The sequence below is a fragment of the Ochotona curzoniae genome, unplaced genomic scaffold, assembly GCF_017591425.1.
Source record: "Ochotona curzoniae isolate NIBS_2020 unplaced genomic scaffold, NIBS_Ocur_1.0 contig_4792, whole genome shotgun sequence".
Classification (NCBI taxonomy): domain Eukaryota; kingdom Metazoa; phylum Chordata; class Mammalia; order Lagomorpha; family Ochotonidae; genus Ochotona; species Ochotona curzoniae.
In genome coordinates, this window is record NW_024466389.1 from 7,373,486 (window position 1) to 7,400,627 (window position 27,142).

General features: G+C 56.6%; 1 protein-coding gene across 1 annotated transcript; it reads right to left on the reverse strand.

Moving 5' to 3' along the window:
- Window positions 1–349: 349 nt before the first annotated feature.
- On the reverse strand, window positions 350–26,476 carry LRRC38 (leucine rich repeat containing 38). Its single transcript, XM_040987611.1, has 3 exons — window positions 26,373–26,476; window positions 24,848–25,659; window positions 350–618 (listed from the first exon to the last, which is right to left on the reverse strand). The coding sequence occupies exons 1-3, from the start codon at window positions 26,474–26,476 to the stop codon at window positions 365–367; spliced, it is 1,170 nt and encodes a 389-aa protein (XP_040843545.1). The 3' UTR covers window positions 350–364.
- Window positions 26,477–27,142: the final 666 nt, after the last annotated feature.

The window sequence follows — 27,142 nt, forward strand, 5'->3', positions numbered from 1 at the left end:
CTTAAGTCAGCACGAAGTCACTTGTGTGGTCCAGGGTCTCTGTGAGCTCACACATTTCCATGAGAGGCTCCTGGCTGTCCTCTGGGAAGCCTGACTCATACACACACCTCACCAGGCTCTGCTACACATGCCATCCCCCTGGACACTTCCCCTGGCTCCTCTGAGCTGCTGCTTTGGATCTCTGTCATAGGCGATCCCCACTTCCGCCAGGGGGCATCCAGTGTGCCCACCATGCAGACGCTGTGTTCTGGTCCCCCACCCAGTGCACAGCGGTGGAGGCTTTCATGTTTGTAGCAGACGCCTCTCTTCTTGGAGAGGAGCAACTGGTTTGGCGCTGGCCTGCGAGGCCAGCGGGGGAGGCGGCTCAGTCGTCTTCGTCCTCCTCGTCGTCCTCCGCATCTTTGTTGGGGGCACACCTCTGGAAACACTGCACCACCGTGGCCAGGAAGAAGCTGGAGATGATGGCGGCAACGGAGACGGCCACGCCCGAGAAGATGATGATGAACAGGTCGGTGAGCGACAGGCTGAACTTGCACTCGCTGAAGCTGGCTTCCGACAGCTCGCGCAGTGACACCCTCCGATTCTCCATGGGCAGGGAGCACTGGATGGCATCCAAACCTGTGGAGAGGCAGGTGGAACGACAGAGAAGTTTAGGGATGGCCTGGCATAGCCAGAACAGCAGCAGCCACCTCCCCTCCCCTGCTTGTTTCAGTAGCTGCAGGGAAAAGTTGATGTATAATCTCACTGTTAGAGCCTGCCATTTGTGACCATGAATGACATGGGGGAGAGGGGTGGTACAGATGGAGGAGCAACACACAGGTTTAAGGCTCAGGATGCAAAGCTGGGTTACAAGGCACCATGGGAGGGGCTTATGGGGACACACAGTGAGCGAGCAGGGATGGTGCCACCCAGAGGCTGCCATCTCTAGCCACACACCATCCTTCTCTCTGCCCTGCCCTACCCTGGGGCAGAAACAAGCACAGGGTCTGCGGGACACTACAGGAAACCAGCTGCCCTCTAGAGGTTTTCCCTGGAGGCCTGCAGCCAGTGAGGACAAAGCTGCACGTGGCCTCCAAGGAGCACCTGCTGCTTCGCAACTTGGCTGGGGACTGGGGAAGCTCCCTGAGTGTGAGGACCAGCTGTGGGCTCTGTCCAGTGCAGCTGGCCAGGCACTCACCTGGAGGGTCAGCTTGGGCAGGTACAGAGCAGGGACCCCAACTCTGAAGTTTGTTTCATTATTTACTTTATTTGAAAAGCAGAAAGAGAAAGACGGATGTCTTCCATCTGTTGGCTTGTTCCCCTCCAGTACCCACAACAGCCAGGGCTGGGTTAGGCCGAAGCCAGGAGGCCAGAACTCCATCTGGGACCCCCATACTGGTGGCTTGGGTGGCAGAGACACAAGTCTCCCAGGGTGTGCATGAGCAGGAAGCTGGGTTGGAAACTGGGAAGCCAGGATTCCAACCAGACACTGTGATATGGCTGGCACATACACGCCCCAGGTGGCAACTTCAGTGGCTGGGTCCAACACCCACCTCCCATTTTCACTAGGTGACTCAATGCCACACAAGTCGTCATCGGCCGAAAGCTCTGGGACTTTTCCCCTCCCATGACTGCTGCTGCCAGTACGAATTCACCGGAGAGTGACAGAAGAGGCAGCACCACACCCTCCCGGCTAGACAGAGACCATAGCCAAGGGTACAGGGTCAGAACTTGACAAGAGCAATGGCAGGTGACATGGCCCAGAATACCTAGCAGGCCAGGAGTGCTCTCAGTCCCCAGTGTGGCTCAACTTACAGACGCCTTCCAACAGCTTGCTGGGATGCAGCCTCAGAGCCTCCCGACTTCACAGATGGGGGACCAGAGATGTCACATAACTGGCCTAGAACTGCACAGTGAGGACCTGGCCAACCCTGGACTCCAACACCAGCAGTGTGACTCCAGGGACCTGCCCCATGGCTGCCCCATGCCTGAATAATGGAGAGTAGGGGGAGGCTGCTGGCGTGCAGGGGATGGTGATGCAGAAAGATGATGCCTTCTTCCTCTGGGTGCCTTCACGGGAGAGGGACGGATGCTGACAGTCCCCTGAGGGTGAGGACGGAGCTACTAGTGCAATGGTTAGAGCAACTTGGAGACACCTCCTAATGGCTGTTCCCCAATCCGTGAGCTGCTCTATTTTGGGGGTGCCCAGGGAAGTGGGGAGCTCTGAGAATTGCTCTGTCCTCCATCTACTCCCAGAAGTCCCAAGGGAGGGTTGCCTGATGAGAGAGAAACAGCAGCATGTATGCTTGCACATTCACTCAACAAACATCCACTGAGCACTTCACCTGTGCCAAGGGGTTGGCAATCAACAGGGCATAGAAGGCCACTAACATTCTTCAGCAGCCAGTGCTTTTAGATACCTGCTAAGGTATCTATAGACAAAGCCTGCCATGAAACTTTGGGGAGGAAGGATGACCAGTCTCTGGGGAGGTGGGAGTGGGGGTGACCATCTCACGGAGCTCTAAATGCCCACGAGAACGTCCCAGGCAGACAAGAAGGTAGACATCTGGGAGACAGCATGGCCAGGAACAGAGGCGTAAACAACTGAAGATAGTGTGAGCAGACACGGGCCTGGGCTGCGAGGAAGCCCCCAATAGCCAAGGCCTCCAAGCACATGGCAGCCAGGCAGTCCCTGACCCCTCACCGGCCCTTGCTGGACACAGAGCGACCCCACAGACGTGTGTAGAAGAGGCGAGCGCCCGGCCCACCCAGCAGGGGTAGTTGTCTGGGTTCACTTCTCAGCTCCCACCCCAAAACCTGTGCCCCACCAGTGTGGACCAGGGGAGGCCCCGACGCCCGTGCCCCACCAATGCGGACCTGGGGAGGCCCCGACGCCCGTGTCCCACCAGAGTGGACCTGGGGAGGCCCCGACACCCATGTCCCACCAGTACGGACCTGGGGAGGCCCCGACGCCCATGTCCCACCAGAGTGGACCTGGGGAGGCCCCGACACCCATGTCCCACCAGTACGGACCTGGGGAGGCCCCGACACCCATGTCCCACCAGTACGGACCTGGGGAGGCCCCGACACCCATGTCCCACCAGTACGGACCTGGGGAGGCCCCGACACCCATGTCCCACCAGTACGGACCTGGGGAGGCCCCGACACCCATGTCCCACCAGTACGGACCTGGGGAGGCCCCGACACCCATGTCCCACCAGAGTGGACCTGGGGAGGTGACTATGACTGGTCACCTGCAACCCACGTGGGAAACCTGGATGGAATTGCCAGCTCCCAGTCCCTGTGGATATCTGAGAAATGAACAGGTGAATGGGAATGCATTTATTTCTCTCCATCTCTGCAATAAGTAATTTTTGACAAAATTCTAAATAAAAAATAAACAGGTGTTTTGTCAAGCCACTGGACTGTTCGTTACTGAGTACAACCTATCCCTCCTGAACTACACTCCGACACGGTGAACCCGTCCACGCATGCTCCCAGCGCCACTGGCATCTGCCATACACCCCTCATGTCAGGCAGACCCTGTCCTGGGCACACATGCATGCTGACCCTTACTTCTCACAGCACCCTGTTGAGGCAGGTATGATTAGGAGGCCCATTTTACAGATGGGAAGACTGGGGCCCAGCAACTGCTATAGTGTCCTTTGATGACACAGCCTATAGTGGCCAGGTTAGGAGTGCAGCCCGGGCATCCGGCTCTGGAGTCTGGCACTGGTCCTTCGGTTGTGAGGCACCCTGAGCTCAGCCACTACCATCTTGGCTCATTTTGGCTTCCTCTGTGGCTCTCAGCATAACTCACCCTGGCTCTCTCCACCAGTGCTACCTGCTTTATCAGAGAGCCGACTCCATCCTCTTCCGGTGTCTCTCAAAGTCAAGTTGCCTTCTTCACACTTGTTGGTGAGCTGCATTTCATGCTGCCAAAGCAGCCCTGGACCCCGTCGGGCCTTTCCTTCCCCAGCTCCCCAACAGAAGATGGGGGACAAGCCTATAGGCTTCCCCCTGCCTTCTGTCCTGGCCCCACTCAGCTAATCCACATCCCAATTACCAAGCTGTCTGCCCCATGGGAACTGTTGCCTAGCAACCAGACTCCTGGCTCCTTGCTCTCCTTGAATCAGCATTTGCTTTAAAGACGCCGGAGGTAAGTTGGACCAGGCTTCGGTAGCCATGCCCGAGCCATGTCCAAGCTGGAGACGGCTTCTCTTGTTTTAAATGATCAGCTGTCTGATCAATGTGAGAGGCAGGGGGAGGGAGAGGAAGAGAAGGGAGAAGGATTTTGCATCTAGTGGTTCACTCTTTAAATCACAGCCAGACCAGAGGCAGGGTCCAGGAACTCCATCCTGGTCTCCCACATGGTGGCAGGGGCTCCTTGGGTCCCCAGCAGCTGCCCTCCCAGGTGAAGATTGCTGGATGAGAAGAGGAGCAGCTGGACTCCTACTAGTGCTCACACGGGATTCTGAGGTTGCAACCAGCAGCTTGACGTGCCGTGCCACAACACCCCCGTCTCTTAAGAAGCCATACCTGCAGCTGTTTCACAGCCTGCTACGTGCATGTGACTAAAGCTGGAATGCTTTGAGACACAATGATGGGGTACCCTGGTAGACTCCAGTTTCTTCAGTGAAGTGGGGTGAAGTCAGTCCAGCCACCTCCCATCCCATCCTACGCCAGCCAGAGACGTCGCGAGAAACAGAAGACGTGGGGCGACGCGAAAGAAGGCAGCGTCAAAGCCGGGGCGGAGGTCAAGCTCCCACCGCATCCCTCTCCAGATGAAGAATTCTGGAAATTTGTCTGCTGTGAGTGGCATTAGCAAGAACTAGCTTGCCTTGAGCCGCGCAGCCCGTGCGGCTCACAGCCACCCCCACCGGCTGCAACGGTTCTCGTCCATCCTGACTTCCACCAGGGCGCCCACGCCTGGAGATTAGACTTGGCACTTTTACAAAGCGAGTTCAGGGAATGTCAACTCGGCTTTCTCTGGGGCTGCAAGGAACGGGGACTTGTTTGAAAACAAAACCCATGAGGGGGTGGGTGCCTGGTGGGGATATCCTGATAAGCCACAGGGATTGAACGGTGTTTGTAGCTCACAAAGGCAGAGAAATGAACCGGACAAAGTGCATGTTGCTACAGCAGGGACCTGCAGAGAAACCAGAGGCTACCTGGAGGACCCTGAATTTGGGGTTTCTGACTTTGGGGTCCCTTCGTCTCTCCTGTGGGACCTCACTCGGGGTTTCCTCAACTTTGCCACAATTGATACTTGGAGCTGGTAACTTTCTGTGAGCAAGGGGCTATCCTGGGTACCCTACAATGTTTATCAGCCTCCCCCATGAGGCCAGCAGCACCATGACCCCCAACAATCAACCATATACCCAGGCCTCATGTCCCCTGCATGGGAGCCCCTGTTTTCAACAGCCATGCCTGCTAAGCAGATGGCTGCTACAGGCTGATTCCTCATATCTCCTTAATCCCAATATTGCAGCCCTAACTCCCCATAGGAAGAACTTTGTGATATAGGAAGTTATAAGGGCGGGGCCCCCTGGGAAGTGGCCATGGAGATCCGTCCCATGTCTGCCTGCCGTGGAGACACTGCGGGCAGGCAGGCGGGCAGGCAGGCCGGCAGTGGTGGGCCAGCCAGGAGGACAGCGCTCTCCAGAGCCCCCAGTGCTGGTGCCCTGGCCACAGTCAGACTTGAGCTCCTCGACAGTGCAGAGACAAATGTGAGCCGCCTGGCCAAAGGTGTTTTTTGATGGTGGCCTGGGGTGACTGACAGTGACTAATCCAGGGCATCCCGCTTTCATGTGTCTGGGTTTGGGTCCTGGCTGTATCCCCAGTGTCCGCTTCTGGCAGCTGCCCAAGTCCTTGGGTCCCTGTCACCCACCGGAGAGGCCTCCATGGAGCTGCGGCCTTCTGCTTTCACCCTGGTCCAGTCCTGGCTGCTGCAGGCATCTTGGGTACGGACCAGTGGGTGAGAGCTTTCTCTTGGTTTGTCTCTGTCTCCTCATCTTTCAAGCAAACACAAAACACAGCAAACAAAACCCTTTTTAAAAGACAGCTTTTGTGTTTTTTTTAAAGCAAAGCCTACTTTTAGTTGCCAAGCAGAGCTGTTAAATCTCCTTGCTTTATCCAGGTACTTAGTCAATACAGATGGAACAAGAGAGGGGACAGAGGGAGGAAGAGGAGGAGGAAGGGGGAGAGGAGGGGGGAGGGAGGTGCTCTTGAAAGAGCTGAGCTTTGACACCAGAGGCAGCAGGGCCTGGGGAGAACCTGGTGAAAGGTGGGGGCAGAAAGTGAGAAGCTGCAACAAGGCTCAGGGGGAGGGTGGCTGTGAGAGCAGGGCAGTGGAGGCAGAGGGGAGTCCTGGGGGGGGTACTCCCCTGCTGCATTTGAATAACGAGCTAAGTGCATCTCAATTGTTTTTAATGAAAAACCCAAAGGATAGCGCCCCCTGATGGCCGGTGCTCGCTACAGCATCACACTCAAGCCAGAGTGGGCCGCCTGAGTGGCTAGCATGCCTGGCCATCACATGATCACCATCATCTCTCCACTTTACAGATGTACACACTGAGACCCAGAGTGAGCAGTGTGTCCAAAGCGACACAGGAAAAAGATGGCCACACAAGGCTTCATCCCACCTGTCTGGCTCAAGTGACACTGCTGCCTGGGAATCACCCCTGCCCAGGTGATGACACCTAGGGTGGCCTCAGCTCAGCTGGACCCCAAGAACAGGCTCCTGTGGAACTGTGCAGCAATGTTGCTGGTCCCTAGGCCGGGTGCAGCACCCACTGAGCCACTCGTAGAGTGCCTGGACACCTTTGGCAGAGAGACTCTGGCTGCAAGTGTCAGACAGACCCGTGGGTGGGACTGCTCCTCCCCACTGGTGCCTGTGCTGAGTCCATGCCCAGCCCCCTGAGAGATGATGCCATGTGCACGGGTGAGGGTTGGTCTAAAAGCTTGCTGCCTGGCCAGTACCCTGCTCTACAACCTGCCCTTGAATGGCTCCAGGTTTTGACTGGTGCCTGCCCCCGAGGCAGGAACCTGTCTCAGTGAGGCTTCTGAGGGTGACAGAACCAGAAAAATGTGTTCATGCAAGCATGAACTTCTTATGGGCTAAACATTCCTAAGCCCCAAATCCAAGGCCAGAGACATCAAGCCTGGAAAACGCCACACCTGACCTCGCATGACAGGTCACGGTCAAATGCAGGGGCCGTTGAAATATTGCACCAAACCATCTTCTGGGCCTGGTGCCGTGGCATAGCAGGTCAACTGCTTGAGATGCCAGCATCCACAGCAGAGCACTGGTTCGAGTCCTGGCTGCTCCACTTACCATCCAGCTTCCTGCTAATGCACCTGGGAGGAAGGCCCAAGTTCTTGGACCCAGGACAGAGTTCCCAGCTTCTCCCTTCCGCCTGACTTAGCCCTGGCTACTGCAGCCATTTGGGAATAAACCCAGGATGGAAGATCTCTCTTCCTTGCTTCTGTCTCTCTGTTATACTGCCTTTCAAATAGACACATTTTTTTAAAAGAGATTTTTCATTTACTTATTTTTATCAGAAAGGTAGATTCACCAAAAGAGAGGGAGAGAGAGATCTTCCATCTTCTGGGTCACTCCCCAGATGGCCACAATGGTCGAGCCGAGCTGATCTGAAGCCAAGAGCCAGGAGCCCCTTCCTATGTTTCCCACGCAGATGCAGGGTTCCAAGGACTTGGGCCATTCTCCACTGCCTTCCCAGGCTATAAGGAGGGAGCTGGTTGGGAAGTGGAGCAGCCAAGCTTTGAACTGGCACTCTGATATGGAGGCAGGGCTTGCAGATGGTGGTTTGAGCTACTCTGACACAACAGTTAGTTCCCCAGGATATTTTTGTGAATGAAATCTTACTTGTCCACTGGCTTCCACACCACCTGCGGCTTGTCTGCAGCCACAGCACCAGAGCTGAATAACTGCTACGGACACCATGCAACCTACGAGTCAAGTTTGCCAGCTCCTCCTATTCAACACACTACCCAGGGAACACCTCCTCTTGAAAGCCCACCCAGAACGCTTCCTGGCCCCCAGTGCTTCTTTCCCTGTGTCTCCCTGCTCAGGGCTGTGCACAGCAAGTGTGAGCCATACACACTGGGAAAAGTGGGTGGGAACAAGTTAGAACTGTCCAAATGAGAACCCTGGCGACTCTTCCCGTTGTGGGGGAGGGGGTCAAGAGACTGTAAGTGACGTCTAAAGCCAATCAGGAGGCCGGCGCTGTGATGCACCGGTAGGACTGCCACCTGTGGTGCTGACATCCCATACAGGCTCCAGTTTGTCAAATCCCAGCTGCTCCACTTCCCATCCAGCTCCCTGATAATGTGTCGGGGAAAGCAGTGGAGGATGGCCCAAAGCCTTGGGAACCCTGTGCCCATGTGGGAGACCCGGATGAAGCTCCTGGCTCCAAGCTTCAGACCAGCTCAGCTCCAGCCATTGCAGCCATCTGGGGAGTGAACCAGCAGATCAAAGACCCTTCTGTCTCTCCTTCTCTCTGCCCTTCCACTAAGAATAAATAAATCTTAAATTTCTCTTTTTCTCCCTGTAATGCTTCCAAATAAATGCACTGATCTTTACCAACATCAAAGCTGCGGTCTGCTGACCTTGACCCGTGGCTGTTCTTTGCAACCAACAAGCCAAGGATCTACACCCCTTCTTCCTGGAGGCTCATCCCAGCCTGAGAAGGCCTGCTTGTTGATGACAGACAATGGGGCAAGTGCCAACGGGAGCAGCTGGAGGGGCGAACAGACAGCACAGTTCCCTCCCTGGGCTTCGGGACGAGTGCATGAGGCAGAGGTCTGAAGAGGATTTGAGGAACCTGCCAGCTTCCTTACCCAGGAGCCTCCTGCCCGTCCTCCTGCCCGTCCTCCTGCCCACCTGTGTCTTTCACAGACTGAAATCACATATTGATTTTATACCCCACCCGTCCTCTGCTCACCCCACAATCCCCAGAGCTCCCACTTCCCTCAAATGACACCCCGTCCCTACTCCACCTTCATGCGTACCTCGCTGGCCGCCCCTCAAGCACCCCAGTGGAGCCTGCCTCAGGGCCTCAGTGCCCGTGCCCCGGCCTGGCCCATTCCTCACCTTCTCCAGGTCTCTGCTCAGACGTCCCCCAATCAGAGAAGCCTCTCTGACTCCTGACCAGAGGCAGCCACTGTCCACCTTCCCCCCCTGCATCTATAGCCCCCACCCGACAGGTGACACACATACTTCCTGTCCCCGCCCAAGTCTTCCTTGTTGTGCGGAGAACTGCAAACAGCATATATGGATGAATACATGAATAAAGACACAATTGGGAACACGGCTTAGATGTAGGCCACGCGGGGCTTCTGAAATTGTCTCCCCTAAGAAACAGACCAACCATTATAGCTGGTTGATGGTGCTGGGTGGACACAGGCCCCTGCCCTGCGGGACAGACTCCTCCAGGCTCCCGCTCCCCCACAACCCAACTTACCAGTGGGCAGTTCCCGAGTCTTGGGGATGAGAAGGGAGCTTAGAAGGTTTGCCCTGCGCTTTTCTCTCATGCAAGGGGAAATTCTCACTGCTTTCAGAAAACAAAACAAAACCCAAAACCCACTTATCTTATTTATTTGGAAGCCAGAGTAACAGAGAAAAAAAGAGAGAGAGAGAGAGGACTGGGGCTAGAGACAGATGCCTTCCATTCATTGGTTCACTCTAAATGGCTAAGGCTGGTCCAGGCTAAGACCAAGAACCTGGAACTCCATCCGGGTCTCCCGTGTGGGCAGGTATCCGGGGACTTGAACCAACACCTACAGTTTTCCCATGGGCATTAACAAGGAGCTAGACCAGAAACAGAACAGCCAGGACTTGAACCTCCACTCTGACATGGGATGCCAGTGTTACAGACAGTGGATTAACTCACTGTGCCACGAGCCCAGCCCCTCTCATTGCTCTCAGCTAACAGGCAGAGAGGAGTTAATCACCAGCTAACACCGCCTCCTCAGCCTTCCCATGTGCCAGATATTCTGAGCAGTCTGTATAGCCCATGTCCCATCAACCCCCAGACACACTCTGGCCCTCGTGGAAACTAGCAGGTGTGTTACATATAGAATCAGCTCAGAATGGTGGCACCGGGATCAGGAGGAAGTAGGCAGTCTGACCTTGGAGCACACACCGTTAGCCTCAGAGTCCCCAGGGCCTTACCAAAGCCGCCACAAGTTACTGCTGTGACACTAAGACCAAGAGAACCACATAACCACACCAAAGCTGTACAGCTAATTGGCAGACTTGATTAGGAATTCATACCATCTTCCTCCTGCACCGGGCTGAGCAACAGAAAGCTCTGGCGAGAAGATGAAAGGGTCATTTCAAAGGGTCCAGGTGCTTAATTCGTTTCTTTGAGCTGCTTGAACACATTTCTATGCAAGCCGTGTGGCTGCACGTAAGCCTGCTGCCTCACCATTCCCCTGCAGGAATTCTGACATGTAGGTAGCAACCAGGCTGGCTGCCCCCTGTAACTCCCAGAAACTTTCCAAGCCTCTTCTAGCCCTCGAGGCTCCAATTTTTCCTTGCCTGTGGTCTCACTGTGATCTCCACCCCTGTCACCACCTGGCACCTTTTCAACTGGTTCACTCCCCAGATGGTAATCGGAATGAAACCAGGGACCAGGAACGCCATCTGGATCTCCTGCATGGGTGGCAAGGGTCCCAAGCATTTGGGCCATCTTCCGTGTCCTCCCAGGCACGCTAGCAGGAGGCTGCATCCCAAGCGGCACAGCCAGAACTGAAGCCAGCACTTTGATATGGAATGCTGGCAACAGAAGTGGTGGCTTGACCTGATGGCAGTGCCAGCCCCGTGCACTGCCCTCCCCAGTCTCCCTCAGCCTCTCTCTTACAACGACACCTGACATTGTCACTAGGGCCAGTCAACCCTCCATGCACAGTGAGCTCATTTTCAGACCCTTCTTTTTCATTCCATCTACACAGGCTCTCCAAAACAAGGCCACGTTCCCAGGGCCCAGGGCTTAGGACCTGGACAGATGTGGGGATGGGTGGGGGCAGATGCACTTCCACCACTACAGGTGTCATCTTTGCCCGTCGGCTGCCAGTCCTGTCCTCCATGGGCGAGGACTATCGCTTCTCACCCCCTGAGCACGCCTAGGTGCGGCTCTTCTAAGACGCATGAACCTGTCCTAGCCAAAGGGGCTGTATAGGACCCACCCCGGGCCCACGTCTCCCTGTGCCCCAAAACTCAAGTCTTGGTGCAGCAAGCACACAGATGGCTGGAGTCCACTCTCCAGCTGCAGCTCCATGCACTGCCTGACAACCCTGTGTGGTAAGCCTGGACACAAGTTGGCTCCTGCTGTTTACACCCCAAAAGATGGAATATGGAGTCCGAGGATAAGGCTGACCTGCCCCACTGCTCCAGGTCAGCTAACTCCACCAGGGACCCTACAGAGGCAGTGGGGGTGCACCCCAGTTCCTCTCCCTTCTTAGGCTCACAGGCAGGCTTCAGGCACAGGGAGTTCACTTCCAACATTGCTTCTGCTGAAAGATCATTGTGCACCTGTTCTTCCCTCTACCCCCCACCCCAAACCAAAGAGGCCCAGGCCACACAGGGCCGAAGCTCCTCCTATGTTCACCGCCACTTTTGCTTCTCCGGTAGGGCGCCTGTTCCGGAGTCCCACCCCGCCCCAGCCTGCTGGCTTCTCTCCCCAGAAGCTGACACCTGAGCCTGCCAGGGAACGGAGCTGCCACTCTTTGGAAATAGACGGTGACACAGCATATGATGGAGAGAGACTCATCTCTCCTGCTGTGCTGAGCCCCCCTGCAACAAACCAGCCAAGCCCGTAGCCTCCCTGTGCGGGGGGCTTTCCTCTACACTGGGCCCTGCAGGGATAGATCCAACTCGGGCCAGGGGCAGGGTCTGCAAAGCGCTTTGTGCCAAGTTTGTTACTCTAATTGTGCCAGCTGGGCAAAGCCTGCATACACGTGTGGATGAAACAAACTGAAGGTGCTAGAAGGCTCTTAGCTGTGAAGTTACCAACATGTGGGCTGGTGCTGGCCTGGGTGTGTTTTTCTGTGCACATGGACCCGTGCTCTCCACATGACCACAGCGGAAGCATCTTCATGTCCAATCAGGATACTCACACCCCCTATTCTGAACAGCTATGGGGTGTTCCATGCTGGGGGGCTGCAGGTTCTCACCCTAGGCCCAGGCTGTTTCCGAAGCAAAGTCACTGGCAATGCCTCATCTGGCTCCCTAAGATGTACCCCGAGACCTTGAACTGGGGTCAATTGTGACTTGCTGGGGTCCGTGCAGTAGGTGTGGATGACAGGAAGGTGTGAAGAGAACAGCTCCCCTGCTTGGCAGGGCCTGGCGAGGTTCCAGCTGCTTGGCAGGGCCCAGGGGAGCTTCCAGCTGCTTGGCAGGGCCCGGCGGATTTCTCTCTGACCACCTTGATGCAGTCTCACCCCGTCTGCATGGACACTCAAGCACCCCACTAAGAATTCTGTAACCTATTGAGGCATTGTTTGCCCCTGTGAGATGGCTTTTACAACCAACATGAGCTTGAGAGTTAATGTTATTGATAATGTCTTGGTGAATGGGCCTTTAACAGCGCACAGGTATACAATTAAGCCTATGCCATTTCTGGATATCTTATTGTGTGCGTACCCATTGCTCTGAAATCTGGCCGAGACACATAGCAATGCTTCTGGGAAATGGCTTGATAAGGAATTTACAAACTAATGGAAGTGATAGGAGTATGAACGGAAACTGCTATGGCAAAAAATATAGTTACAGCGATCTTAAAGGTTAGCCCGTCCTTGCAACTCTTTAGAGCATAGCAAATGTAGCTGTTTTAGCTGCTTTCATAATTCTTTAACTAGAGGAAATAAAAGGCGATTTTATTAACATCATAGAGATATGCTTTGGATTATTGTTTGATTGTGAGGTTGTAGAGCCTGCAGGTACAGGGGGATTTAAGGTTTGAAACTTTTTGTCTTGGATCTTTATGTTTTTTTCTCTTTTGTTGTATTCCTTCTACTAAGTGATAAATAAGCTGTGAAAATAAAATGTAGTAGGAATGTTTTACTGGTTAGTAGGTAACCATCTGTGCTTTGGCCTTGGAGCTCCGGCTGTCACCTAATAGCTACTTCTGAAGAATGAATAACGGCTTGCTTTAAAGAAACTGATTGTGGTAACTTACAGAATTATCTTGAAGAGCACCTGGTTGACCACGAAATAAAAAATAATCAAACATCTGTGCACACCCACTTAGTCATGAAGTAAAAATAGAACAATCAAAGACTGTGCAGAGGCTTGTGATGTGTCAGTAAATAAAAAGGGCAGCTCCTTCTTGAGCTGTAGCAAGAGGGCACCAAGTGACAGTGTCCGTGTCTTTATCGCCGACTCCACGCACCCTTCCCGAGCGCCGAGCTCGGCTGGAGCTGGTCTCCGGCACTGACTCCCATCATGCTCTTTCTCTGTTGATCTGACCGGTCACAACAGGGAGTGCTGCTGACTTCCTTTACTCTCCGACTCCATTACACCCCAGAGCCCAGCCCTGCCACGTACGCTCCCTGGCCCCTGGACTGTGCTTCTGCAGCGGGCTGTCCAAGGCCTGGGACATGCGCTTTGCAAGTCTACTCTACTGCTAGAAGGCCTTGGGGGACAGAAGGCGAGCGGCTGATCCAGCCAGGCCCCAGCCTAGCTCCTTGCAGCACGCAGCACACTCGTGGAAGGCACACTCTCCCTCCCACATCCCGGGGGACAGACCCACAGTGGAAGGTGCTGGAGGGACCCTGGGAGCTGGCATAGTGCCTGTGCCCAGCACTTCCTCCTCCCAGTCACCGTCCTTGCCCACCTTGTTACTAAGCAAAGGGGGCCTGCCCTGGGCCCGTGAAGCATCCTTCTCTGCCCTTCAAGTGGCCTCTTCCGACCCCAAGCCCAAAGGGCTAGGAAGAAGCAGCCGCCTTTGGCTTTGCATCCGCTTGGCCGAGCTTGCCACCCCAGTATCCTGACCTCATAGTCCCACAGGACAGCAGGAGGGTGTCTGTGACACCACCAGGCTTTCTTCAGCATCCCAGAGTCGGACAGTTGAGGTCAGCTGGAGTGGGGCTTAGAACTCAGGTCTCCCGACGCCCAGCTGGGTGTTCTTCCCAGGCAGCAGGCAGAGAGGCTGCGTGAGCTGCGGCCACTGTCACAAGCCTGCGGTGGCGCAGGAGGGGTGCAGCGCCAGGAGGTGCATGCCCCTATCCTTGCAGCAGCCAGGCATGCGGGCCAGCTGGTTCTAATCTCTTAATACTGTTGACCTTTGTTCTCCACCAGCACTTTCCTTAAAAGCCCTTGGCCGTGCAGGGGAGAAGGCCCGCTTCCCCCCCTGTCTCACAGACACTCAGCTGATGAAGCGAAAAGCTGATTTCTGCAGACAGCAAGGAGAGCAATTGCTCCTGCATGTCCCGGCCCCACCCGGTGTGTCCTGCAGGAGGGGCGGCATGAGAGCGAGGGTCCCATCTTTCCAGCCTGCCTCCCAGCTCCAACCACAGGACACGGCCATGGTGATGCACCTGGCCTCGGTGTCGATTCTCCATCCTGCCTTCCTCCTGGAAGAGATGAGTGGAGGCTGAGTGAGGACAGCTGGAATGCCAGCAATGGCAGGCAGGAGTTTTGGCTGTCACCGTCACGGCCTCCACCCCAGCCATCACTGCCATCGCTTCTCCTACCACCCCCACCACATCCACCAGGCCCAGGCCGTGCACCTGCACCATGCTCACCTCTACGATTCAGACCCCTCACCCCCAGCTCCATCTCCATGCCCTCCTCCATCCTCAGTAACAGGAACCTGTTGCATACTGAGCGACAGGGATTCCAGTATGTGACAGACTGTCAGTGACCTGCTTTGAGAGAACCTTCTAGAATGACCAGCAGAAGGTGGCGAAGGCAGCCCTGAGACCTCACAACAGCTCATGATGGGAGCAGGCGCTCTGACCCCATTCTGTGGTCTCCACTCTCCACTCTCCTTAGCACCCAGCGTCCCCTGTTACTCTAAGGGTAGGTCACTGGCTAGGCTGTGTGTGCCAGGAGGAGGTGGGGCTTGTGTGTTACCGAGATCTCACCCAGGACACTGTCAAGGTGACATTCCAGTGGGCAGTGATAATTCCTGAGACTCCCCACACCCACCAGGATGCCCGATCACCATGTCACTCAGTCCATTTCATCAACAACCCTCAGCACAAGGGTTCTCATCCAGGGGCGACCTTCGCCCCTCTGGGCCTTGGTCCATGTCTGCAAATAGAGCTCTCACACCAGAGGGCGGCCTGCGACTGGTAACTGTGAGGAAGAGAAGGGGGCTGCCAAGGGCCCCGCATGGACCAGCAGGGCCAAGGGAGGGGCACCCTGTGTTATCACATTTCACTCTTAGTCTGATGCTTTTTAAAGAAGTAAATTCAGGTAAAATACGCATAAACATAATTTACCACCTTAACCATTTTGATGCACACACAATCTGTCATCATCGCCACTGTTCAGGGGACAGTTCAGGGACACTAAGAACATCCATCAGAGTCTATCACACCCCCAGGCCCCAGGACTCTGCTCATCACAAAGGGAGCCTCTGTCCAGCCCTGCTCGCATGGATGCCACCAGCCCGTGTCCTGTGATTCGGACAATGCTGGACACCCCCTGTAAGCGGGATGACGCAGCACGCACCTCTTGCATCGGATTCTTTCAACTAGCACAATATTTTCATGGTTCATTCATGTGTCAGAATTGTATTGTTTGAAAAGATTTAGTTTTTCTCTTTACTGGAAAGGCAGATTTAGAGAGATAAGGAGAAACAGAGAGAAGGATCTTCCAGCTGTTGGTTCCTTCTCCAAATGGCTGCAACAGCTGGAGCTGAGCCAATCTGAAGCCAGGAGTTTCTTCCAGGTCTCTCATGCAGCTTCAGGGTTCCAAGGCTTTGGACCATCATCTGCTGCTTGTCCAGGCCACAAGCAGGGAGCTGGATGGGAAGTGGAGTAGCCAGGACATAAACTGATGCCCATATGGGATGCCAGCACTTGAAAGGGGAAGATTAGCCAATTGAGTCATTGTGTCAGACGCAGAATTGTCTTTTTTTTTTAAGATTTTATTTTTTTTTTAAAGTTAGATATACAGAGAGGAGTAGAGACAGAGAGGAAGATCTTCCATCCACTGATTCATTCCCCAAGTGGCACAAAGGTCAGAACTGAGCTGATCTGAAGCCAGGAGCTTCTTCCAGGTCTCCCACATGGGTGCAGGGTCCTAAGGCTTTGGGCCGTCCTGGACTGCTTTCCCAGGCCACAAGCAGGGAGTTGGATGGAAAGTGGAGTAGCCGGGACATGAACTGGTGCCCATATGGAATCCTGGCATGGTGAGGATTTAGCTGCTAGGCTATCGCTCTGGGCCCATGTCATTTATTTTTTTAAGTATTCATTTTCATCTACTTGGGAAAAAAAAGCAAGAATGAATGAATGAATGAATGAATGAGAGAGAGAGAGAGATCCTCCATCTGTTGGTTTACTCCCAAGCACCTGCAGTATCCAAGGCTGGCCTAGGCTGAAGCTACAAGCCAGGAACTCCATGTAGGTCTCCCACATGGGCTGAAGTACTTGGTCCATTACTGGCTGTCTCCCAGATGCATAAGCAGGGAGCTGGAACCAGCACTATGACATGGGACGCAGGCGTTCCAGGCACTGATGACCCTGCAGGGCCACTCCTACCCTGCCTGCCTTGCATGGCTGACCACAGCTGATGACCCCTAACGCAGACACGAGCACAGCACCTGGGGGCTTCACCACCTGGCTACTGTGGGCACACGGCTGTGTATCGCTGCCAGGGTGCAGGTGTGGGATCTGTGGGGTCATTAATCCCACAAAGGAGTCAGCAGTGAGAGTCTGGATGCGTGATGCCCTGGTGCTGTGAGGTTGGGCATCTCGGACGAGCCCAACTTTGTTGGTCCTTTTTGGTCTCTACTCAGCGCTGCCTCCTCCCTCGGATGCAGCCCCATACTGCCTGCTGTTCCACACAAGGACACAGTGCCCAGAAGGGCTGGGGCGGCCGGCCTCTTCCCTCCGTTTGCTGCATGGCTTTGGGCAAATCAGTCAGTCTCTCTGAGCCACAGCTGTTTTTTTGGAAGCACAGAGGCTATGCGTTCCTGAGGCCTCTGGGATGCCCTGTCCAGCGTGAGTCCCCACTGTGCTCTGAGGAAGGAATTTGGGTAGATGGTTAGTGTGCTCCAGACTGTTCAAGTTCCCTCAGCTTAACCCTTCCACCACTAAGCTGAACCGCGTTAGGTTTCTGGGCCTGGCACGGGGGCAGCAGACACTAGAGGGCAGACTTGTGGCTAAGATGCCCTCCTTTCTGCGGCACCGTCCATGGCAGACACGAGAATTCTCCCAGGGCAGTGGGGCAGAAGCACGACAGGTACGCATGCGTGAGTGACCGGGGCTGGTGTCACGCCTGGTGGGACGGCCCTCTGCATCTAGAAGTGTGGATGACACGGGCTCGCTGTGGGGGCAGGGGGAACGGAGTCACAGAAGGTCACTGTCCTGGCGCAAGGACAGCTGGACACACGCTAGACGAGCATGCTCCGTATTTAGAAACCGATTCTGGTTGCTGGCAGGTGATCTGGTTTCCAGCGACGACTGGGTGTGAGCCAAGCGAGAGCCGAGATGTGCAGGAGGCCCCCGGGGTTCACGTTTCTGTCTCAGCTGTGTGGCTTAAGAGCTTTGTGCATGTAGACATCAGAGAGAAGCCTGGCCGAGGGAGGGGCTGGGAAGGAGGGCCGGAAGGCGGCGGCTGTGGCCTCCAGGCTGGCAGGCTCAGGCCCTGGGTTAGGATCACGCTGGAATCACAACCAGGATGGGCTGAAGGAGCCCTAGGCAGCCAGAGGACAGGACCCAAGCTCCCTGGGGCAGAAATCCCATCCAGTACCCAATGCTCTAGCCAGCATCACTGAAAAGTGATCACCAATCCTTGAACACCACTCATGATGGGAGCCTCACTTCCTCCTGCCTGCTGCAAAATGTTCTTCCTCCTGGTACGCCCAAATCAGATTCCCGTTGGTCCCCAACCGCGGGTCCACCTTCTGAGGTCAGAATGAGCCTCTGGGGTTCAGTGATAGCTCCTGTGACATCACCACTCCAATGTCAGGCCTCAGAAACGCCAGCCTCAACACTCTCATTCAGCAAATAATGAGACTATCTGGCATGTCCCAATAGTGAGCCCAGGGATCTAACACGGAGCCCAGGAGACACAACCTCACTCCCAGACCCCCAGGCCCCATCTGAGCAACACCAAGCCAGAGAGTCCACGCAGGCTCATGCTCCTGAGGCCACAGCTCTGCCTTCCTTCTGCCATTGTCGCTTCCATTCCTGGCTAACCTTCCAGTCACCAGTGCTTGGATGAGAGCTACTCGGCCATATCTGTTTCTCTAAGCCAAGGGTGTGTTCAGCAGGTCTCCTCCTTTGGCTCTGCCTTAGCATCTACTGTGTATTGAGCCATTGAATCACTCAACAAACCTGGTTCCAGTTTCAACACTGGAGAAACATCAGACCACTCTCAGCCACAAGACAGACTAAGAGGATACCAGGAAAGTGTCATCGGTAGCAGGTGCCTCAGGCCCGCGAGAAACCACAGGGACAGGAGGGAAAGCTGGGGGAGTAGGTTTCAGAGTTCAAAGGCATGGAGGGGAGGTAGGAGGTGCAGGGATAGGCTGGCTAAACCCCAGAGAAACTGGCAACCTGCCTGGGTCCAGCAGGTAGCTGCAGAGAGCAGTAGGGGGTCCTGACCTTCAACCCCAAGGGTTTTGCCCCTCCGTGCAGCCCGCATTTTCACATCTGACACACAGAGCCATGCGTGATGCTTCTGCGTGCAGTGTCATGGCCTCTCCTGGATGTCTCAGAAGAAGCAGTGCTGGGCCCCCACTAACTGGGGGAGGGGCAAAGCTGGCCCGACACTATTGCACCTTGAGTGCAGAGCCCCACCAGGCAGACCTTTGGGGGCAGCCGAGGCGAGGGGCTCCCTGAGCCACTCAGGCTATGTCCTGGAGGGAGCTGGAGCCGGCATCATGGCCCAAGCTTGAAGTCAGAGCTGAAAGGGGCCTCTGTGGTCCCCTGGTCTGCGGCTCTAATGCTGTGATAAGTAGCAGGGACAGATTTGGGGGACTTCAGCCAGCCCACTGCCATCAAGCGTGTGTGCCACATTCTCTCTCTGTCGGCTGTTTCTCATTAGCCTTACCCAGTTGGTCCTGGGGTCATCTGGGGTCACAGCTCCTGGTCTGAGGCAAATCCACCCTCTAGGGGCCGTGAAGGCTGAGGCCAGGAGACGGAAAAGACTCCGAGGTTTCACCAGGAGTCAGAGTTGACTCTTAACTCCCACCTCTCGGGTCTGGGGGCTCTGAGAAGTGGTCCCTTCACCTGAACAGCTCGTGGCTCCCTTCGGGTTCCAACTCCCTGATCCTGGTCGTTGGCACATGGCCAGTGAGGAAGACAAGCCAGATGGGATTTGGGGGACTCTGTGACTAGCAAGCTGCACAGCGGGGCCATCGATGCAGCTTCACCCCTCACCCATGGGACTCTCTGGAACACTGGGCCTGCCGTCCCTGTCCCCTCTCACTCAGTGGGACAGGGATGTCCAGCATCCAGCCACGTTCTATCTTCTAGACAGGGGACAGACAGGAGCAGCTCCCTGGGGCCGAGGTGGGGAAGCTGCACTTTGAGCTGCTCCAAGGACTGTCACTACACATCAGAGTACAGCTCCCATCACCTGCACCTGCCCCAGCACCCTGGGGCCCTGGAACAATGGGGAATGTATCCACCCCAAACAGCTATGGTCATGGTCACGCTGGGCCCTCACATCTTCACCACTGGGAGCTGAGGTTCCGCAGGATAGGAGTGCTGCTGTCTCCCCCAGGGATGTCACACACACAGCGGTGAGGCTCTTGGCTGAGCCTGCTCCCAGCCTGGCTGATGCTCGGCCCATCATCATCCACTCCGCAGACCGGGACCAGGGAGGGGAGGCTGGGTGAGCACAGGCGCGAAGGCCGGTGGCCTCCTGAGTATATACATTCTCAGGCTCACTCATTCTCACGGTTCCTGCCCCTGGAGCCCTCCTGGAGCTTTAACCCCAGCAGCACAGGAGTGTTAACACTGTGACCACAACACGGATGAAGAGTGATGGGGTGGGATGATAAAGGAAGGCCTGCTGGAGGAGGTAACACCTGCTGATGAGGGAGCCACAGCCACTGGGAACAGCATTTTGCCAGGCAGAGGCCCTGGTTGGACCCTGGCACTTGCAAGTGCTTGACCAGGCCAGGGCTTGGTGTGGCCAGAGTGAAGGACAAGAAAAGAGAAATGGATACAGGGAAGGGGAGCTGAACTCATCCTGAAGTATAATGGAAGGTTTCCAAATATACCAAGTATACCATGTGTAGTGTCGGCTCCTGGGGGGTCCAGGAGGAACAGGGCGCAATGTGCATCCTATGCAAGGGGGCATCGGTGTGACTGGCAAGGTCCAGCCGGGTGCCTGGAGGACAAGCCACAGAGGTCCCACGGGAACCAGGAGCACAGAGGAGGAACCAGAATGCAAAGAGGTCAGGCAGGAAACAAGAATGAGGAAGAGACCGGACAGGGACAGCTAATGGTGCTCCTGTGGCCTCTAAATCAACTCCGGCTCTGGTCCCCCGGGGCTGTGCGTCCCCTGTCCCTCGTCTGGCAGTGATTTCCTGCCCAGAGCTAACCGACAGAGCCACATGGCTGCTGGGGTAAGGAGACGGGGTGGAGCTTATGGAACTCCTCATGGGGGCGCTCAAAGGATCAAGGAGGCCCCCTGAAGCCATGTCAGCTGCCGGCTTTGCCTGCCTGCTCCCTCAGCCCCCAAACTCTGGGACAGGTCATGGAGTGAAAAGTGAAACTTGATACTAAGAGACAATGCTGGAGACAGGAGAAAGAACCATGTGTGAGAGCAGGTAAGACCTTAGTCAACCCCCAGCTTAGGAATTGAAATACACACAGAACGCGCACCGCCCCGGAGCCAGGAGCCAGGAGCCAGCAGCATCGTTTGGCCCACCACACAGGAAATCTCCTTTTCTTTCTTTGTTTAAAATCTTAACACACAGAGCAAGACCCAGACTCGGCTAACAGAACCAGCTTTCCAGTTAAAATGTGTGCGTGGTGGGGAGCAGGTGGAGGGCAACATTGGTGCAGCAACAAAGCACACTGCCTGCCTGCAGCACAGCCATCCACACGGACATAAGTTCAAGTCCTGGCTGCCTCACTTCCGCTCCAGTTCCCTGCTTATGACCTGGGAGAGCAGTGGAAGATGACTCCAGTCCTTGGGCCCCTGAACTCTCTTTTTTATTTTTAAAGAATTATTTATTTTTATTGTGAAGTCAGATATACAGAGAGGAGGAGTGACAGAGAGGAAGATCTTCCATCCAGTGATTCACTCCCTAAATGGCAGGGAGCTGGATGGGAAACAGGGCCGCCAGGATTAGAACCGGCGCCTCTATGGGATCCCAGTGCATGCAAGGCAAGGACTTTTGCTGCTGAGCTACTGCACTGGGCCCAGGCCCCTGAACTCTTGACAGAGACCCAGAAGAAGTTCCAGACTCCAGCTTTGGATTGGTTTGGCTCTGGCTCTTGCAGCCACCGGTGGGGAGTAAACCGGTGGATGGGAGATTACCTCTGTCTCCTTCTCTCTCCGTAAAACCTGCAAGAACTCAACCCCTAAGCCAAATGTTCATCCCTCCCTAAAGCTCCTGGTAGGGCAGCGTTGAGCTCAGCAGTGTTCACAGCAGGGAACTAAAGGACAGAGTCACATATAACAATAACATGAGACAGGCTGGCGGTACACCTGCAAGCTGACTCCTCCCAAGGCCAGGAGAAGCTCCAGAGAAGTGCAACGACAAGACTGTCACAGTGACACGCAAGAAAGATAAACCAGGAGCCGCACTCTGCTGGTGCAAAGGGTCAAGCCATCTCCTGCAATGCTGGCATCCCATAGAGATGCCACTTCAAGTCCCAGCTGCTCCACTTCCAGCTCAGCTTCAGGTAATGTGCCCGGGAAACCAGCAGAAGATGGCCAGAGAGCTTAGGCCTCTGCCACCCAAGTGGGCACCCCGGAGGTAGCTCCTGACTCCTAACTTTGGCCTTGATCAGCCCTTTCAGTTGCAGCAATTTGGAGAGTGAGTCAACAGATGGAAGATGCTCTCTCTGTCTCTCCTTCTCTCTATAGAATTCTGCCTTTCAAATAAACCAACCTTTAAAAAATGCACTTATTCATTAAAACACAAAAATCACGTAAAAGATGCACTATACCCTACCCGTGTCGTTAAACATCTGTGCGCACAGAGAACAGGCACGTGACGGCAGAGCTGGCAGCGACAGAGGCTGGCTGGCCTCTCAGTTTCTCCCTGAGACACCTTTCCATTTCTCCCATAACAGGAGCCTGTTATTCTTGTCACCGGGAGAACCAAGCTGCTTTTATTTTCTAAAGGAAAGAAAAAGCAACAGGGTCACCTGGGACAAAGCACCAATGTCACCCTCAGGTAAGCGTCCGCGTTTGTCCCCTTGGCTGGAAAACCATCGATTTTCTTAGTGTGACAGGAGGTCTCCAAACATCTGCACCAGCCCAGACCCCTCCTCAGGTGTGAGAGCAAAGAAAGGAAGGGGGTTCCTAGGAGATGGGGTGGGCAACCCAGCGAGCCCTGAGGAAGGGTGTTCCTAGGACATGGGGTGGACTCCCCAGCGAGCCCTGAGGAAGGGGTTCCTAGGAGATGGGGTGGGCTCTCCTGCAAGCCCTCCCCACATCCCTAGCGGGCAGCACCATCATCCCATTGCCCAGATGAGGAAGTCAGGGCACCCAACCCAAGAAAAACAGAGGCAGCATCTGAAGGCACACGGCACAGGGGTACCAGCCCCCAGGCCTCCAGTCCCCCACAGCCTCTGAGAAGACAAGTAGCAGGAGGGTGGAGCATGGCCACATCCCTCACCATACACACAGTGGGGGGACACACCTGGCACCTTCTGAATGGACAGGCAAGGAAATCAAGGCGCAGAGAGGGTGGAGCCTCCCCCAGGAGCAGCCATCTGAGGGCAACTCTGAAGCCGGGCCTCAGTGCGAGGCCTGTGCTGGCCTGCAGCAGTCACCCTGGCCGCTGGGTCACTGGTGGGACTTCAGGGAGGGCACTGCTCTGGCCACACAGTGAGACCACAGCTGCTGGCGGCTGTGCCCCCCCCCCCCGCGGGGGTGCCTTCCACCCCTCAGGACCCTTCCTGGGTGTGCACCTGCTTGTGCTCACACTCCCAGCCTCACATTCCCCCACCTGGTGCCTCTTGTCCACCCTGCACCTCAGATGGGGACGAGGGACCCTGCTTCCAACCCAACAGCCAGCTGTGCATGGTCTCTGCAGCACCCCCCACCTCCCGATGTCACACACAACCACCAAGGACCTCGGCGACATGTGTGGAGTCACCAGTTCTTCAGCCCGACCTCACGCTCGAGCTGTCACACAGCAGAGGTCAGCTCTGCAAACGAAGAAACTGAGACCCAGACAGACCAAGCGTCCTGTCCAAGGTCACAGCCACCCCCGGCAGAGCTGAGACTAACACCCACCACTGCTGACTCTGTCACACTTCGTCCTCGTCTGGAAGACAAAGGGAGCCAATTGCACCAACCCAACCAACCATGAACGATGCCAACCCCATCAAAAAGCAAGGGCAGGAGCAAGCAGAAGCGGGGCGCTCCCCCACTACGGAAATGCCTTATTCTGTTCCTCTCTCTGGGACAGTGCGTTCGGATGGAGAGAGGCCTGGAGTGTGGGCAGGCAGATGAAGATAAAGTTTGAAGCTAGGGCACTCTGCTCCTGCCAGGCGGGGTCGCGTTGGGGACTGCTCACAGGATACGGCTGGCCTGGGCTACCTGGGCTGAGGAGTGGCCATCCCATCCAGATGCCTGGATGTGCACCTGTGACCGCGGGCAGGGGATTCAGGAGCCTGGGGTGTCAGCACACAGGCAAGCGGTTGCCTTGAATTCTCAGCCAAGAAAAAAGGGGGTGTCGCCTGCATTTCGGCCAGCAGTCAGCATTAGTAATGGGAATGCCTGCTTCACAGCTCTGCTTTCCATTCTGCCAGAGCCCTGGGGGCAGGGCAGGGCAGGGGCTGGCTGGCGAGTTTCTGCTGGTGCTGGCATCCACAGGCTCAGGAATTGGGGCTTGGAGTCCTCCCAGGGCCCCCACCAGTCTCCACTGGGGCCTCGACTTCCTTCCTGCTCAGCTCTCCCTGGGCCCCTGCCAGCAGGGGTGCCCACCGAAGCCATGGCAGGAAGGGTGTACCAGCTCACAGCAGTCCAACTCTGCTTCTGCACAACTGGGTGGAAGAGCCCAAGAACTCTGTCTCCCCTGCAGCTGTCCCGGGAGCAGACTGGGGCTGCAAGGCCATGGTCAGTTCAGAACCCCAGCCCTCGCTTGCCTTGACCTGGGCGCTGGGGGCAGTGCCTGCTGCTTTCACTTAGAAGGGGCCTGCACCCACCAGCACCAGAGTCCGAGGCGTCCTGTACACCAGGAAGGCAGAAAGACAGCATCGACGGGTCTCCAACTCGGCAAAGGGGATGATGAGGACATGGGGAAGTAGCAGGCCTCAGGGACCAGCAATTCCAGGGAACTCTGGAAGAGTCCCTGCCCATCAAGTCCTGGAGCGGCGCTCACCCAGAGTACTGGCAGCACTAGGAACCTGACAGGGCGGCAGCTGGAGCCGCTCTTATTCGGAGCAGCCAGCAGGCGGGTCCCCGGCCTCCCAGGGGACAAGGACCTGCCCCCCCGTCCCCGCCCCGGAGCAGCCGCCACCTCTCGGTCACCTTTGGGCAGTTTGGAAGCGTTCTCCTGGATCCAGGTAAAGAGGTGGGCGAAGTCGCAGTCGCACAGCCAGGGGTTCCCGTCCAGGCGCAGGGAGCGCAGCGCGGGCAGCGCGTCCAGGGCGGCCACGCTAAGGCTGCGCAGGTGGTTATCGTTAAGCTCGAGCACCTGCAGCGACTCCAGGGTGTCGAAGGCGGCCTCGTGCACGCCTACCAGGTGATTGTTGCCCAGGCTCAGCTTAACGAGTCGCCCAGCCGAGCGGAAGGTCCCCGCGTCCAGCTGGGTCAGGTTGTTGTAGCTGAGGTCCAGGAAGGCGAGCTTGGCCGAGCCGCTGAACGTGCCCTCCTCCAGCGAGCGCAGCGAGTTGTTTCTGAAGTCTAGGTAGACCAGGTCTCCGTAGAAGATAAAGAAGTCCTCGGGAATCCGCTGGATGCGGTTGCCGGCCACCAGCAGCTTGCGTACGTCCAGCGGGAAGGGATCGGGTACGCTGGGCAGCCCGCGGTCGCGGCAGTCCACCGTGTGCGGGTCGGTGCAGGCGCAGCCCGCGGGGCACGCGTGCCCGGGTCGGAGCAGCAGCAACAGCAGCAGCGGTAGCAGGAGGAGGAGGCTGAAGCGGCCGGGCGCCGCGCCGGCGACGGGGGTGCAGGGGGCGGCGCGGGAGCCCATGGCCGAGGGGCGCGAGCCCCGGCGCCCGGCAGGCAGCTCGGCGGGGCTCCGGCTGCCGGGCGCGCAGGGAGCCAGCCGGAGGGCGGCCGGGGCGGAGAGAGCTTGCGCCCGGGCGCGCGGGGGCGACCGAGCTCGCGGCTCGGCCGGACTGGGGCGGGGCGGCGAGCCGCGGGGATGGAGCGGCGAAGAAGCAGGGAGGGAGGGACGGGGGCCTGGAGAGAGGATTTGTCCGGCACTTAAAATGAACTCGCTGCCAAATCCCGGCGGAGACACTGGAATGGGTGGCAATGACCGCGGGGCGGACGTCCTGGCGACCCCACCCGCGCCGCTTGTTTCCGAGGCGGCGCGGACTTGGCACGGCCGCACCGGACGACTAAGTTCAGTTCTGGAGCCCCGGAGCGGTTTGCTGTGATCTTGTCCTGGCTCACACCCCGCACCCCTGCTGCGCTCCCCCTAAGGTGCGGAGCCGACTCCCCGCGTCGCCAAAGGAGCTAGCCTCTTTGGCTCTGCCCTGGATGAAACCCTCCGTCTTCCTAGGGGTTGTTACCGGGCTTGGGGGAGGGGACTGTGGCCAGTCTTTCTTCTCCCGCTCCTGCCATGGATTGGGCCAAATCAGTGAGCGAGGCAGGCAGGGGCTAACCACCCCCCTCCCGCCTCCAGCAGCGGAAGGACAGCCAGGGCCAGAGCCAGTCAGCACTTTCCATGCTATCGGGAGCTCCCGGGTGGACCTGCCGTTTACCCTAGCACGCCAATGGAGAGGTCACCACGGGTGGCCGCGGTTCCAAGCCCTGTGGCCAGGGACCTGCGCCTCCGTCTCTCTTGCACCAGGAAAGACCCGAGTGTGAAAAGGGAAAAGGTTACGATTGCGTCTGGAGGTCGGGGAAGGCAGAAGCCATCTGGGAGCGTGGTGTCCCTTTCTGGCCCATCAGCCGCTGTGGGGCTTGGAAGGTGTGGGCAGGGAGCATCCTGGCAAGTGAAGCCAGCCTCCTTTCCCTCTGCCCCAGCCCTGTTCTAGAAGCTTCTTTATGGAGAGGTCGTCCCGGAGCCACCAGCAGATGGTCTTGCTGTTGGCTATTTTGGTCCAATATCTTGGAATGGACAAAGTTTCCCTTGGACCAAAATAACCCTGGGAACAGCTGGGGGGAGGGGCCATGAAGACCCTGCCTGGGGCCCCAGCCCTGCAGGTGGGGGATGGTGCAGCCTGGATTCGGAAGCCACCAGCTAAGAGCCCCTCTGGGGGTGGGGGCTGTTTCCAAAGACACCTGCAGAGCCCAGGACTCCAACAGCTGAGATCCCCAAGTAGAGCCAAGGCCTGCAGAGAGGAGGCCACCAGGCAAGGCTTTGGGATGGGGACCAGGGAAAGCTGACCCCTGGCACTCTCCCAGAGTCCCTGGGAGCTCTGCCTCCCTCCCAACCCCCCAGCCACTGCCTGCTTTGCCAGGGGCAGGTGCTGGGGCTGGGCTGAATGATGGTCCAGAAGTGAGGGTCTTGCCTCCCCCTACAAATGTGACGCCTCCTTTAGAGCCTCACAGAGCACAGGCAAGTGGCAGCAGGCGAGCCACCCCCCAGCACCCCCCCGGACCCCGCCACCTCCCTTTGTGTGAAATGACTTCTCCTGTGTTCCAGCCTTT